Source organism: Ursus arctos, unplaced genomic scaffold (genome assembly GCF_023065955.2).
Source record: "Ursus arctos isolate Adak ecotype North America unplaced genomic scaffold, UrsArc2.0 scaffold_19, whole genome shotgun sequence".
NCBI classification, from domain to species: Eukaryota; Metazoa; Chordata; class Mammalia; order Carnivora; family Ursidae; genus Ursus; species Ursus arctos.
In genome coordinates, this window is record NW_026622863.1 from 54,297,517 (window position 1) to 54,310,048 (window position 12,532).

The 12,532-nt window shown below is 59.9% G+C and overlaps 1 protein-coding gene and 1 long non-coding RNA gene across 8 annotated transcripts in view; one reads left to right on the forward strand and one right to left on the reverse strand.

The window, feature by feature from the left end:
- Positions 1-70: 70 nt before the first annotated feature.
- LENG8 (leukocyte receptor cluster member 8) lies at positions 71-12,024 on the reverse strand. Of its 4 annotated transcripts, XM_057314002.1 has the most exons (17): positions 11,918-12,024; positions 10,466-10,558; positions 9,570-9,744; positions 9,105-9,206; positions 8,019-8,129; positions 6,906-7,158; positions 6,533-6,674; positions 6,103-6,291; positions 5,813-5,833; positions 5,429-5,707; positions 5,195-5,335; positions 4,797-5,082; positions 4,124-4,225; positions 3,980-4,048; positions 3,761-3,890; positions 3,471-3,678; positions 71-1,344 (listed from the first exon to the last, which is right to left on the reverse strand). In XM_057314002.1, exons 2-17 carry the CDS (start codon positions 10,501-10,503, stop codon positions 1,182-1,184), a joined length of 2,409 nt encoding a protein of 802 aa, XP_057169985.1. In that variant the 5' UTR covers positions 10,504-10,558; positions 11,918-12,024; the 3' UTR covers positions 71-1,181. The 4 variants fall into 4 exon arrangements, with proteins under 4 accessions (XP_057169985.1, XP_026344180.1, XP_057169984.1 ...); XM_026488395.4 differs by lacking the exon at positions 5,813-5,833; XM_057314001.1 differs by having other exon boundaries at positions 71-3,678.
- LOC113247444 (uncharacterized) overlaps positions 11,927-12,532 on the forward strand; it is a 40,674-nt gene continuing 40,068 nt past the window's right edge. For 2 of the 4 annotated variants that reach the window (XR_007191113.2, XR_008960071.1), the window contains exon 1: positions 11,927-12,433. This is a non-coding gene — a long non-coding RNA (uncharacterized LOC113247444). The remainder of the gene's footprint in view (positions 12,434-12,532) is intronic. The other 2 variants (XR_008960070.1, XR_008960072.1) reach the window with 2 other exon arrangements.

Genomic DNA, 12,532 nt, shown 5'->3' on the forward strand with positions numbered 1-12,532 from the left:
TCTGCAGGAGACCACCCTCCACCCCAGAGAACCTGGGAAGATCCAGTCCAAGCAGGAAGGGACAAAGTGCTCTCTCTCTCTCTCTCTTTAATTTTGGTTTCTCTCAAGCTTCCAAATGATGCTCAGTGATCCAAGGAAAGAATGAAGGAAGGAGAAGGGAGGGAAGAGGGAAGGGAGGGGAGGCAGAGGAGGAACATCTGGAAAAAAAGCAGCCTGACAGTCCAGCTGTTTGCAAACTCATCGCACATCCTCCAGTTACATGGCAGAAGAGGGGGAGGGCCAAAAAGAAAAAGGGGAGGAAGAAAAATAACTTAAATAAACACACACAAAAAGAAAAGAGAAGGAAACATGACGTGAGCTGGTGATCCATGAAGGCAGGGAGGGAGGGAGGGTAACCGTTTTACCTGTGCTGAACCAAAGAAGGGTGGGGAGCAGGAGGAGGGAGGGAGGGAAGGAAAAAAAAACCAGAAGAAACACTGGGGTGGAGGGAGGAGGGACACGGAGACAACTTAATACAACTGTAGACGAGGCGGCCCGGCCGAGGTCCCGCGATGGCCTCCGGAGTCCTCAGTGCGGAGTGTCGGCGTGGACGTGGTGGTGGCTTGGCGTCGGCATTTCTGGCATGGGGGGCTGAGGGCGGGGCACAGTCTCTACACAGCTCCCCTAGCCCCGAACACTGAGGCCCCGGAGGGCTGGGCAACAAGAGTCTGTGGTGAGGCGGGCAGGTGGCGGGCGGCGGGCTGCTGTGCTGGTGGCCCCGCCGCGGGCGGGCACGGGCGGAGCGGCCTGTCTTCTTCTGGCCCCCCCGGCATGGGATGGGCCAGGGTGCCAGGTCGGTACCGGAGTACAAGCTCGAGAGAGAGAGAGAAAAAACACTGAGACAGCATTAGTGGAGGTGCCAGGGGGACACAGAGAAGCCCACAGACCACACCCCCAGTCCCCCGCTGTCCCACCCCCTCCTCCCCCAATCCCATCCCTCTGAGGCAAAAAATAAAAATGTAGAAAAATCTCTGTACAGACTCCCCGGTGGGAAAACGGGAACAGGGATGGTGGCTCTTCCTGGAGCCCACTCCCCACGAATTAATTTACAACCCAAGTCCATGGCTCAAAAACAAAATCGGCAAAGGCGGCGCTGGGGGGCCACAGCCCTGCCCCCACCCCGCCCCCATCCGCGCTGGTGCTCAGAAGGCTGACAGCTGCGCCAGGCTGAGGCGGCAGTCGATGCTGGCGTTGTCCGGGCCCGTGTATGCCAGGCCCAGGGGCTCTAGGAAGGCCCGGCAGGCGGCCTCGCCCTCGAAGGCCAGCTCGGCCTGCAGGTAGGAGACTGGCAGCGCAGGGCGGAAGCTACGGAGACAAGAGGAGAATGTGATGAGGCGGGCAGTGGGCAGGGGAGGGCCCCACGAGCAGGGAGTGGGTGCCCCCCCTTTGGGCACCCAAAGGGTCTCCTCAGCACGTTACCTGCTGACCTCTCACCCCTCCCCACCCAGCCTCCCCACCTCCAGGGGCTTGGGGGGGCCCGGGGTGGGGTTTGTGGCCCCGCCCCGGCTGTGCCCCCCTTCACCCTCACTTACCTGTACAGGGGGACCAAGGAGAGGGGACAGGAGGAAAGGGCCCAGCTGGCTCCTCCACTGCTCAAGGGCCTGAGCAGTCCCTCAGAAGAGGGCCCACTGTGGCCCAAGGGCAGGGGGCCAGGCAGAGGGAGTGACCCGAGGGCATGGGCATGGGCATGGGTTGGCAGGTCTGACAGCTACTCTGGGGGACCCGCCCTGGCGGTTTCCCCTGCCTGGGTCAAAGTGCCTCGGGAATTCCAGGCACAGGGTCAGCCAACGCGTATTACACGCTGGCAACAATCACTTGCAGTTGCTAACAAGACTTGGCGTGTGCCGGAAAATAGATGTTAACTCACTGAATTCTCTCCCAGAAACTGCGTCACCCTACCCTTTAGAAACAAACGCTGAGGGAACTGTAGCCCCAAAAGCAGAGCTGCCTGGCCAGCATCACACAGGGAGGACACAGCATGAAGGACATGAACCAGTCCTGCCTCGAGTCCATGCCACACCACAGCTCTGGATATCCATGGGGGCACAAGAGAGCCTATTTCTCCCCACAACTGAGCTGGCCTCATGGCCACCCTGCAGGGACCTGGTTCTGGGGGCTCTGGGAGGGAGGGACATATCTGCTAAGGGGGGGGGATGAGAGCATGTGGCCAGTGATAGGCCAAGGCCCCTCCTACAAGGTACCTTCACAGCTGTGGCCCCAACCCACACCCAGCACGTATAAGTAACCAGACAGTGACCGGCCCCTGCAACAGCCTGGGAGCCGCCGTCCTGCTACAGAGCGCAGACTCAGGGACAGCCCGCAGGGCCTGTACACATACCACCTCCCCATCACTCCTGAAGGTGACCACGTCCTGTGTACCCTGCCACCTTCACGTTTCTGTCCCACGTCCTTGTCTACTTCTGTGGCCCCTGCCCAGGCTCAACCTCTGCCTTAAATCTTCTGGACCCAAACTGGATCCTGGAGTGTGTGTCTCCTAACTTCAGGGTGATGGTCCCTCCCCAGTTCCACAGCCACAGGAATGTGGCTCCTAAGCTAAGTGATGTGGCCCCCTGGGCCTGCTACCTCTGGCTGAGGGTTCTCTACCGCGGCAAGACTGACGCTGGGGCCAGGTGATTCTGCTGCGGGGCGAACCAGGCACTGCAGGAGGCCGAGCAGCACCCCTGGCCTCCACCCGCTAGACACCAGCAGCAGCGCCTCCATGTGCCAACGAGAGGTCACCTGACATCACCGTGTCACCCAGGAGCATCTCACGACCCTGACAGAGAACTGCAGGTTCCCTACCACGCACGCACGCACACACACAGCCACACACACAGCGCGCGCACGGCACAGGCGACAGCTAATGTAGAGAGAGCTTGCTCTTTTTACCTACAGTCCCTGATCTGGCTAACCCCCGCATCACACCTGGCTCCCTACATATTTCCTGCCCTCTTGAAGGAGCTCAAGTCGGAATGGGGTCTTGGTCCCATTAGATCAGAAGCTACCAAGAGCACGGCCATCTTTTCTAGTTTGTCTCTACTGAGTGGGAGCTCAGTGTCAGGAGAGTCTTGAAAGGTGAACAGAGACCTCGGAGTGAGGAAACCAAGAGCCCAGAGCAAGAAAACAAACCAGGGTCCAGGGTGACGTGAGCAGGAGAGAGACAGACTCAGGGGTAGAGAGGGAACCCTGGAGCAGCGAGACACAATGGGGAAGAAACGAGATGCAGAGGCGGGCCTGGGAGACAGAGGGCCAACTGTGGGAAGGGAGGGGCTGGGGAGCAGGATACAGGTAGAAAGAAGAGATGGGGAGCCAGGACCAGCCAGGACATAGGAGCTGGAGGCCTGACAGCCCAGGAGTGTGCGGGGGCAGGGGGGGTGGTGGAGGCAGGGCCAGCAGAGCAGAGGCGCGGGGGAGAACCCAGCTTCACATACGTTTTGATCATCGCCTTGAGGGCAGCTCTGCGCTCCCGGTCCGCAAACTTGTCCACCAGGTACCCAGACATGCAGGGTGCGTGACAGTAGAGCCGGAAGAAGCGGTGGTAGTTGCCCAGAGCCCAGGCTGCCCTTAGTGCCAAGGCGTGAGCCACACAAGGGTCTGCCTTCAGTTCCCGAGTCAGGTACGCCAGCTCCGTGGTGATGTCTGCGGCCCGAGCAAAAGAGCATCAGCAGCGCCCAACCCTGGGGGCCTGGGGCCTCCCCGTCCTGCAGGCAGCGCTTCTCACCTCCTGAGTTCTTGGTGAAGATATAGTAGAGGATGCGGTAGGCAGTGAACTCGCCCACGTTGCCTGGCAGGTTCTCGGCGTACAGCGACTTGAGCTGCGTCTGGCACTGGTTGAACTCCTCGTGGTCGCCCTGGAGCCCGGGCACAAAGGGAGAGAAAGACCATGAGGCCAGGACAGGGAGCCCAGGAAGAACCCGAAAGGGCTCAGCACCCCCCTCACCTTCTCCAAGGCGATGCGGGCGTGCGTCTCGTACACCTCCACCGTGAACTCTGTTCGCACACCTTGCACCTGGAACGGCAAGAGAGCAGTGAGGCCACCGCAGGGCAGGACTGCCCACGCAGGCCGTCCCAGCACCCCCCTCACCGTCAGGTCCTGCCGTATTGACTTCATCTGCTCGCAGGCAAAGGCATAGTCTTGCTTCTCTTTCCAGTGGGACTTGACCATGCACAGAGACTTTTTCAAAACCTGAGAAGGGAACCGAATTAGGGCTCAGTGAGATTTCAGCAGCGCGAGCAAAGCCATAACTAAAACCCACTAGGCTTCCACCAACTCAGTGCTCTAGAATGAAGGTTGCGACATCAGACTCGTTTAACAACTCACTACCAACTTTAAAAAGAACCCAACGTGTTTGGCGAGTTACTGCTCCTGACCTCAGCTGCCCACGTCAGCGTGCCCCAGGGATGGAACATGAAACACGCCGCTGCTGCGTGTCCTCAGCCGAGGACACAAGGGCCTGACTGCCCCCGTCTCAGGAAAGCTGGCCTGGGAAGGGGCCACTTCCTTAGGAGCCAGAGGCTCAGAGCCCAGCAAGTCTGCCGACGAGGCCACGTGACCCACACCTCCTCTCCAAAACACAAGTTCCGTCTTCAAGTCACCTCTCTGAGAGCTCCCAGGCCCCAAAGTCCCGGCGCAGCTGCAGGCCCAGCCACCACACCACAGCCTTGGGTGCTGCCTCTGCCGTCCTTCCTGCGCGGGGACCACGGCCTAGCGCTAGCACCCGGCCCGCAGGAAGGACCTGCCCTTCCCAGCCACTTACTGCCACAGGGCGCACAGTAGATGGGTCGGGGGCGCAGGTGAGACGCAGGTAGTGCTTGGTGATGTCAGGGCAGGTGCCCACGATCTGAAGTTCCTGCCAGTCTGGGTCAGCACCACTGCTCTCCAGGCTGCCCATCTGCAGCACCAGGGGCTCGAGGCGCAGGCGGCGGGAATGTCCGTGCTGGAAGCGGGCCGCCCGCTTCTGCTTCTTCAGCTCACGCTCAGGGTCCTCGCACTCCAGCGCGGCCATCTTTTTGCGGCTGCGCTTGGTGGGAGCAAGATCATGCCTGGAAAGGGAGGTCGGGGTGAACAAGGCAGACATCACAGGCTGCCCTCCTGCTACGCCTCAAGAACCCCGACCTTAGTCCCACCCCCCTGGCCACCTGCCCGGAGTCTCACCTCTTCCCACGCTGCGCCCTGCCTCGGCCCCGATCCATGTGGGCTCCCCGACCTCCTCGGCCCTTAGGGGGTGGGTTCCTGCGACCCACAGGGTGACACTCATTCCCTGAGTAAGAACTGTCTGAATCCGAGTGGGAGTCACTACACAGAAAAAGCAGGAAAGTAAGGCCTGAAGTGGCTCCTCCCCCCAAGCCCACCCTCCACGCCCCACCCCCACCCCCCCAGTCCTCGCACCTGCGGCGGAAGTGGCGGGTGGGGGACCGGGAGGAGGAACGGGAGCGGGAGTCCGTGCTGGAGGAAGAGCTGTTGTCCTTCATGAAGACATTGCGGTTGCCAAACTTGGCGAAGCTGCTGCCCCGGGCTCGGCCAGCACCCCCAGCCCCTGGTGTCCCTCGCTGGGACTGGGCACCCCCGCCCCTTGTCGCTGAGCCTGCCCCCCTGGGAGGATGAAGGCTGCTAGGGGCCTCCCACCGCTTCTTCTTGGGGCTCTCAGCCACAGGCTCCCGAGTCAGCCTGAGGATATAGCAGGGCAGGGCATCACCAACCCAGCGCCCCCACCATCCCCAACATCTGCCGGCCGCCCCAGGAACACACGCCTCAGGCACGAAAGGAACTTACCCAGGCGACTCAGCTAATGCACTGCAAAAATGGGAGGCAGACCCAAGGTTTTCTCTGTCTAGAGAGTGCTCCTCGCGGCTGAGTACCACGCACTCGCCAGCCTTCAGGGCCCCCACCCCGCCCAGGACTGCACCCCCAGGCAGCACCTGGACCTCAGCTCTACCTTCCTGGCCTTCCACCCCTGGGATCCAACTTTCCTGCTCATTCTCGGGGCTTCAGGTACATAAATCTGCAGGTCTCCACTTCAGCACCCAGAATCGCCCTCCGCCCCATCCCTGGCCTGGACTAACCCTGGCAGGGGCTCCCGGCTCCAGTCAATGGTGTAGGCCGAACCGTCCTGCAGCCGGGCCTGCAGCAGCTCCTTGAGCAGCTTCTCCGTCCGGTCCTTGTCCTCCTCCGACTCGCAGGCAGTGAAGCAGCGCTCCACATACTCCTTCATGTCCTGGGGCCAATCGTCGGGCTTCCCGGACAGGCTCCCCCTGGGGAAGGGCAGATGTGGGACTCAGCCGGGCAGCAAAGACAGTCAACGCTACTGCTCACGGAGCGGACACACACCAGACACAATTCAAGCGTCTTCTTTTAAATCCCCTCTCGTTCCATGCTCACAGCAACCCTGAGGGAGGGACCCCTCCCCATTCTAGAAGAGCAGGCTGAGGCTCAGGGTGCAGACGGACTGCAGAGGCAAGGAGACTGGGACAAGAGCAAGGGGATGGCCATCACCTGTGGTTCTGGGCTTTCTCAGGGTTGGGCTGGGGGCCGAAACTGCTGTGCTGGGCCTCTGACGTGGAGCTAAAGCTCTGGCTGGTGACAGCAAAGGGCCGTTTCTGAATGTTGAACTTGAGACCGCCAGTCCCAGGGGCTGCTGTGAGAGCCACAAAAGCTGGGGTTAGACCTTACCCCGGCCCACCTCAGGCTGCCCCATACCCAGGAATGGGAGACGCCAAACTCCAGAGAGGGGCTCCAGGGCAGGTGCACCCGAAGCCTGGGGATGACCCCGCCCAGAAGCGCCCAAGGCTTGGCTCTGTAAGGCCCAGCCCCCAAGGCCTCTCTCCTTCCGAAGTCTACCGCCAACTTACGTCTACCGCCAACTTACGCTTCATCCGGTTCCACAGCTGCTGGCCCTTCTTGGGCTTGGCAGGCTCAGAGTAGGTGTGTGGCCCGTAGGCCTGGCCCGAGGCAGGCCCTGCCTGGCTGTGCTGTGTGGCTGGGGCTGTTCCAGGCTGGGGGCCGCTGTTCAGAGTATGAGCCCCATGCGGGGGGTTGGAGGGCTGAGGGGGCTGGGCTGCCGGCAGCTGCTGAGGGGGGGCCTGGTAGGACATGCTTTCTTCCATGCCAGGGACTGGGGGCTGGTGGAGGAAGCGGGTGCTGAGGGCAGGAGCAGAGCTCCCTGTGCTGGCTCTCACACTGTCCTCACACTCACGGCATCCCTTAGCTCCCAAGCCTGTGCTGTGACCCTCCCCCATCTCATTGCCCAGGGCGCTCAGAGCGACTCCCTGAGGAATGGAGCGTCAGTGCCCACACTCTTCACAGCTGAGAGGACTCCGGCTCAGACTCTGAGCTGCTCTCCCATGGCCCCCAGCCACTGACGGGCAGCAGTGGGCATTTAAACCCTGCCAACCACCTCCTAGCGAGCACCGCCCCGACAGCGCACCCATCTGGGGGTTGCTGCCTGAGCACAGCCCGCGTACCGATCAAGACCCACACGTGATTATACACATTCTCAGCGCCCCTGTGAAGTGATTATCCTTCCCAACTGACAGGACTGGCTGAGATGCAAAGAAATTACATGACTTGTAATGATACCACTAGAGGGGGAGCTGGGATCCCAGCCCAGGTCTATCCACCTCCCCTGCACCAGCTCCACACTCCTCCGCACTGCACGCTAAGTGCAAGGCCAGACTGTGTGTGTGACTGTGCACTTATGTGTGCACGTGCTGCAGGAAAACTCAGAAGACAGGCTGCCACGCTGCACACTGCTCCCACCGTCACCCTAACACCGAGCCCCCACGCCTTGCCCAAGTCCTAAACCCATCCTGGTTTCAAAAACTATGCTTTGCCCTCCTCATTATTAGACCAGGAGTTGCTTGGCAGGAGAGAAGGCGGGGAGTGGGCAGCTTAAAAAATGCAGGCGTCCCCACTGCTCACTCGCTCACAAAAACTACATTCCCCTTCTTGAACACGCCACTAAGCTAGGTGGAGGCGTTACCTGGTTCAGAGTCCCCTGGTGCTGGGGTGCCGATGGCTGCTGGGGTGTGGCAGAGCCGTACGAGCTGGCCATGCCATACTGGGAGGGAGAACCGTAGCTCTGGTACATGCTCTGCCCAAGGCACAGGAACGAGAGTCAGTGGAGGCCCAATTCCCTCCCTCTTCTCCTGCCTGCTCAGGAGCCGTATGTAATCTGTGATGCTCCGCTTCGCCCTGGCCCCTTCCTATTTCTCTCCACTGCACAGATGCAACAAATCCTCTTACGTTAAAAACGACTAAAATAGGGGCGCCTGGGTGGCACAGCGGTTAAGCGTCTGCCTTCGGCTCAGGGCGTGATCCCAGCATTATGGGATCGAGCCCCGCATCAGGCTCCCCTGCTATGAGCCTGCTTCTTCCTCTCCCACTCCCCCTGCTTGTGTTCCCACTCTCGCTGGCTGTCTCTATCTCTGTCAAATAAATAAATAAAATCTTAAAAAAAAAAAAAAAAAAAACAACTAAAATGAAACAGAAACCTCTAACGATTCCATCCTCTATTTAATATTTACTGAGCACCAACTTTCCTAACCACCACAACAGAACCAAAAATAAAATACGAAAATCCACGCTCTAATGAAATCTACACTCAAAATACATGCCCGGTTGCAGACACAGAACACAGCGTGTCCAGCAGCAAACACTGTGAAAGCAAGCCAGGGTGGGGCAGGATGGGGCAAAACACTGCTCTAACTAATCCAGTTAAGAGACGAGGGCTCCCGGAGGCATGACCTGGGAAGCCCTCCGCACGGGGAGGACACGGAGAGACAGGGCAACAGGTGGAGAGCGCTAAAGCAGGGCACAGGTGGACGTTGCAGGCGACAGACCCAGCATGGGGAGAGGAGTGGCCAGAGGCAGAGAAGGCAGGACCTGGATCTGGGAAGGGCTCTCAACTTGACCATGGGAGCAACGTGCTAGTGGAAAGTGTTTCAGAAGCTGTCACTGCTGTCTTCAAGCCCTCCCCTGGCCCCTGGAAACCATCCCACCGGCTCCCACTGCCACCACGCCGCCATCCCGCTGCCCACCTGCCGCCCCTGCTGGGCAGGGCACTCACCATGGGATAATAGTAGCTGTAAGGATAAGCGTAGTTGTACTGCTGGTACCACTGGTAGTACTGCTGCTGCTGCAGAGCTGAGGCCTCCGCCTGAGACACGTACTGTGGAGAGAGGCACACGTGCCATCAGCACTGCTAGCAGGAGCCCACACACCCTGCGGCCCCCAAATGTGGTTAATTCCTGCGAACACAACCAGGTCCACCTCTTTCCAAAGAGCCACAGCCACTACCCATGGACTCGGGGCACCTTAGGGACCCGGGGCACGTCTCCCTCTTCAGGCTGGATTTCCAGGAACAAGGACCACATGGTGCCCTGGGCTCTTCAAGGAAACAGACCTTGCTCCCCTATCCGAGGCTCCTAGAGTATCTTCAGGGCACTCTGTCCTTGTGATACCAGAGAACACCAAGTGCTTCCCTCCCTGGCAACCCCCACTCAGGGCACTCAGGTCCTGGGTGCCTTCTCACTTGTGCACTGGCCACAGGCCCATTGCTGCTGGCCTTGGCGGAGCTGCCAGCGGCTCCTGCTTTGCTGATGCTGGCCAGAGCCTGGCGGGCCTTCTCCCACTCCGGGTTCTCATGCATAGGAGCCTCCATGCCGTTCTCTCTGCCTGCCCCGGCCACCATACTGTACTGAGAAGACCTGCAAAAAAGGGACATCGAGTCAGTCTTTCTCTCCCTGTATACAACGGGTAAAATGCAGACAGACACATACCAGGGACTGAATCCTAAACTCCCTCACACTACTTACTAGAGTCTAAACGTCTAAATCTAGAATATATTTTGATCTGTAATGCTGACGACCGCTTTCTGTCTCACGCCTTCCTGTGAGGGAAAATCCGACTAGACATACAGACCTAAGGCACTTTTCCAAGTGCCTGATACACAGCAGTTGTTAAATACCAAACGAAAAGAATACCAGGATCCAAAGAATTTAACGTAGCACCTAGTGCCTAGTAGGTCTAAATGATTTATGAGTCAGTTCTGACACGTCCCAGCCAGCAGGCTATCATCACACTGTTTTGGAAAAAACAACGTATTAACAAACAGATAAACAAGAGTATTAAGTGTTGGAGACTGCCCCTTAATCATAGTTCACAAAATGAATCATCCTGATTTTGAGAAATAAGCACTGTACTGTGAATACACAATGCTCAGAGAAGTGAAGACCTGACTGTCCCCATTACAACCAAATGCTTCCCTTTATCCTGTGGCCAGAAGGGGAGCTCATCCACACTCCACCGGCAAGAACTGCCCCAGCACTTCCCCCACGCCATGGGACCTCCCATCCCAGAAGAGGACAACACTGGGTCCTGCTTCCTCTTGCCCTCCCCTCCGGCCTCTGTCCCTCCAGCCACACTAACCAATCTGTGCTACGTTGATCACCCACGTTGGCCGCCATCTGGACCTTGGGGCATAAGGGGTGGACCTCAGGAGCCAGACTGCTTTCTCACCGTCTATGAGAAAAAGAAGGTGTTAAAGAGACTCGAGAAGGAGCAAGAAAAAGTCACAAAGCGGGGAAGAGGAGGAGATGGGCTCACGAGAAGCCAGGCAGAAAAGGAGAGTTTGTGAAATAGGGACTCACTGAAGAGAATTCTGGGTGTGGAATAAAAGGGCTTCTGTGTGAGGGGAAGATCTTCACCTCCCTGCAGTGCTCTGGGTGGAACACGAAGGATTTGAAAACAGGGAAGGCTGAAGGAATTTCCCAAAGGGAAACGGAAGGACCTGAAACCCCTAAGAGAAAAGGGAAGCCCTGGCACAGAAGAAAGGTGCAGAGGGCGGGATGGGGTGGGGGGACCTCAGGGAAGGGCTAGAAAACATTCCACAGGGAAAGACAGCTCCTGGAAGGAAGCAGAAAGAAGGGTGCTCTAAGGAGCAAAGTCTGTAAACAGGGAATCTAGAGACAACTCCAGAGGAAAACAAATCTGAGAGGAAAGGGGCTTCCGGAAGTTACTCCGGGAAATGGGGAGAAGCCCCGAGTGCCCACGGGGAGCCCTGAAGTGAAGAAACGAGTTCTCAGAAAGCTCTCAAGAGACTGCTATTAGAAACAACCCCCATGGGCTGAGGGATTGGGAGGAGGAGAGCTGGAGATGCTTAACAACGTCCAAACCACCTTCCAGAAACTCCGAGTGGGGCACAGAGAGTGGGGCACGCGAGAAAGCGAGGGGTGTCCTGGGGGCCTAAACCTGGGTGGGCTCCGAGGCGAGTCCCCGCCGGAGGCCACGACGGCCCTACAACAAGTGAGGAAACGGGAACGGAGCCTGGAAAACGCCCTGGACAAGCAAGCTCGGGAAGGAGGGAGCAGGAGGAGACGAGTAGGGACAGCGCGTGGGGACGGCGGGCAGGTCTCACGGGCACCGGACGCGAGGGGCACCTGGCCGTCCCGCGGGCCCCGAGAAGGCAAAGGCGCCAGGTGGAGGCAGAGCCCGTCGGGACGCCGGCGACACGCTCCAGAATCACCACCCGGCCGCGCCGCGCGTTCGCACCACGGCTCCGGGGGGCTGCGGGGGCTGTGGCGCCGGGGCCGCGCGTCGCCGGGGCAACGCCATCCTCCCGGTGGAATCGCCAGGTCAATGGGGGTTGAGAAAGGGGTCGCTCGGGGCCCAGGAATTCCGAGGGCGGGGGCGGGGAGCCCGGCCGACGGCGCAGGCGCGAGGGCGCGCAGGCGCAGTGGCTGCCCGTGCCCGCCACACCCTGTCGTCGCTCGCGCGCGGCGTCCGTTGGTGCGACGGTCCACCAGGCCTCGGAACCCGCTGGGCGTAGGGCCGGAAGGAGACACCGTCCCCGCCCGCCCGCCCGGCGCTCCCCATACCCACCTCAGCCGTTCGCCCCCTGGACTCGTCAGCAGCGGCCCAAGACGACAGCGACACGGCCGCGGAACTGCTCGCGACCCGGCTGGTTCTTGTCTTCCTTGGGCTTCGACGTTCTGACCGCGGCGTCCTGACGTCACGCGGAGGCCTCGCCCCACCTCCCTCGGCCCTGCACCGCCAATGGGCGCCGCGGGCTTGACTTGAGCCCGCCCTCCGCTTTCGCAAGGACGCGTGGGCGTTTAAGGCAAGCCGGAAGACAGGGGAGAGGACGGTGGCCCCGAGGGGACAGGCGCGGCTGAGTCGGCCGGCACTGTGACCGCGCACGCAACCCTATTTTGGCTCAGTGAGTGGTAGCCATTGTTGTTTCGAGATACAAGTTGTAGCACTACCTCCGTACAGCGATGTGGAAGCCCAGGGCAGGGAATGGCGAAGTCGGAGAAAGGGAGTGAGAGCAGCGTCCAGCCGGGAAGGGGAGCTTCCCTAGTACAGAAAATTGCAGAGGCGCCCCTGGCTGAGGACGCGGTGCGTGCAAACACAGAGGCGGGCGACGGGCAGAGCCTGGGGACCATGGGGGGAGCAGGTGGCTGCGGCTGAGTAGATGTGTGCGGGGTCCTGGGCTGA

Bases quoted from the DNA above. Each gene is read 5' to 3' on its own strand.
- LENG8 (XM_057314001.1), bottom strand. From the start codon at position 10,503: ATGGCGGCCAACGTGGGTGATCAACGTAGCACAGATTG. The intron at 5,336-5,428 runs GTGCGAGGACTG...TTTTCTGTGTAG, and splicing joins ACCCGCCACTTCCGCCGCAG to TGACTCCCACTCGGATTCAG. The intron at 4,226-4,796 runs GTAAGTGGCTGG...TTCCCTTCTCAG, and splicing joins CTACTGTGCGCCCTGTGGCA to GTTTTGAAAAAGTCTCTGTG.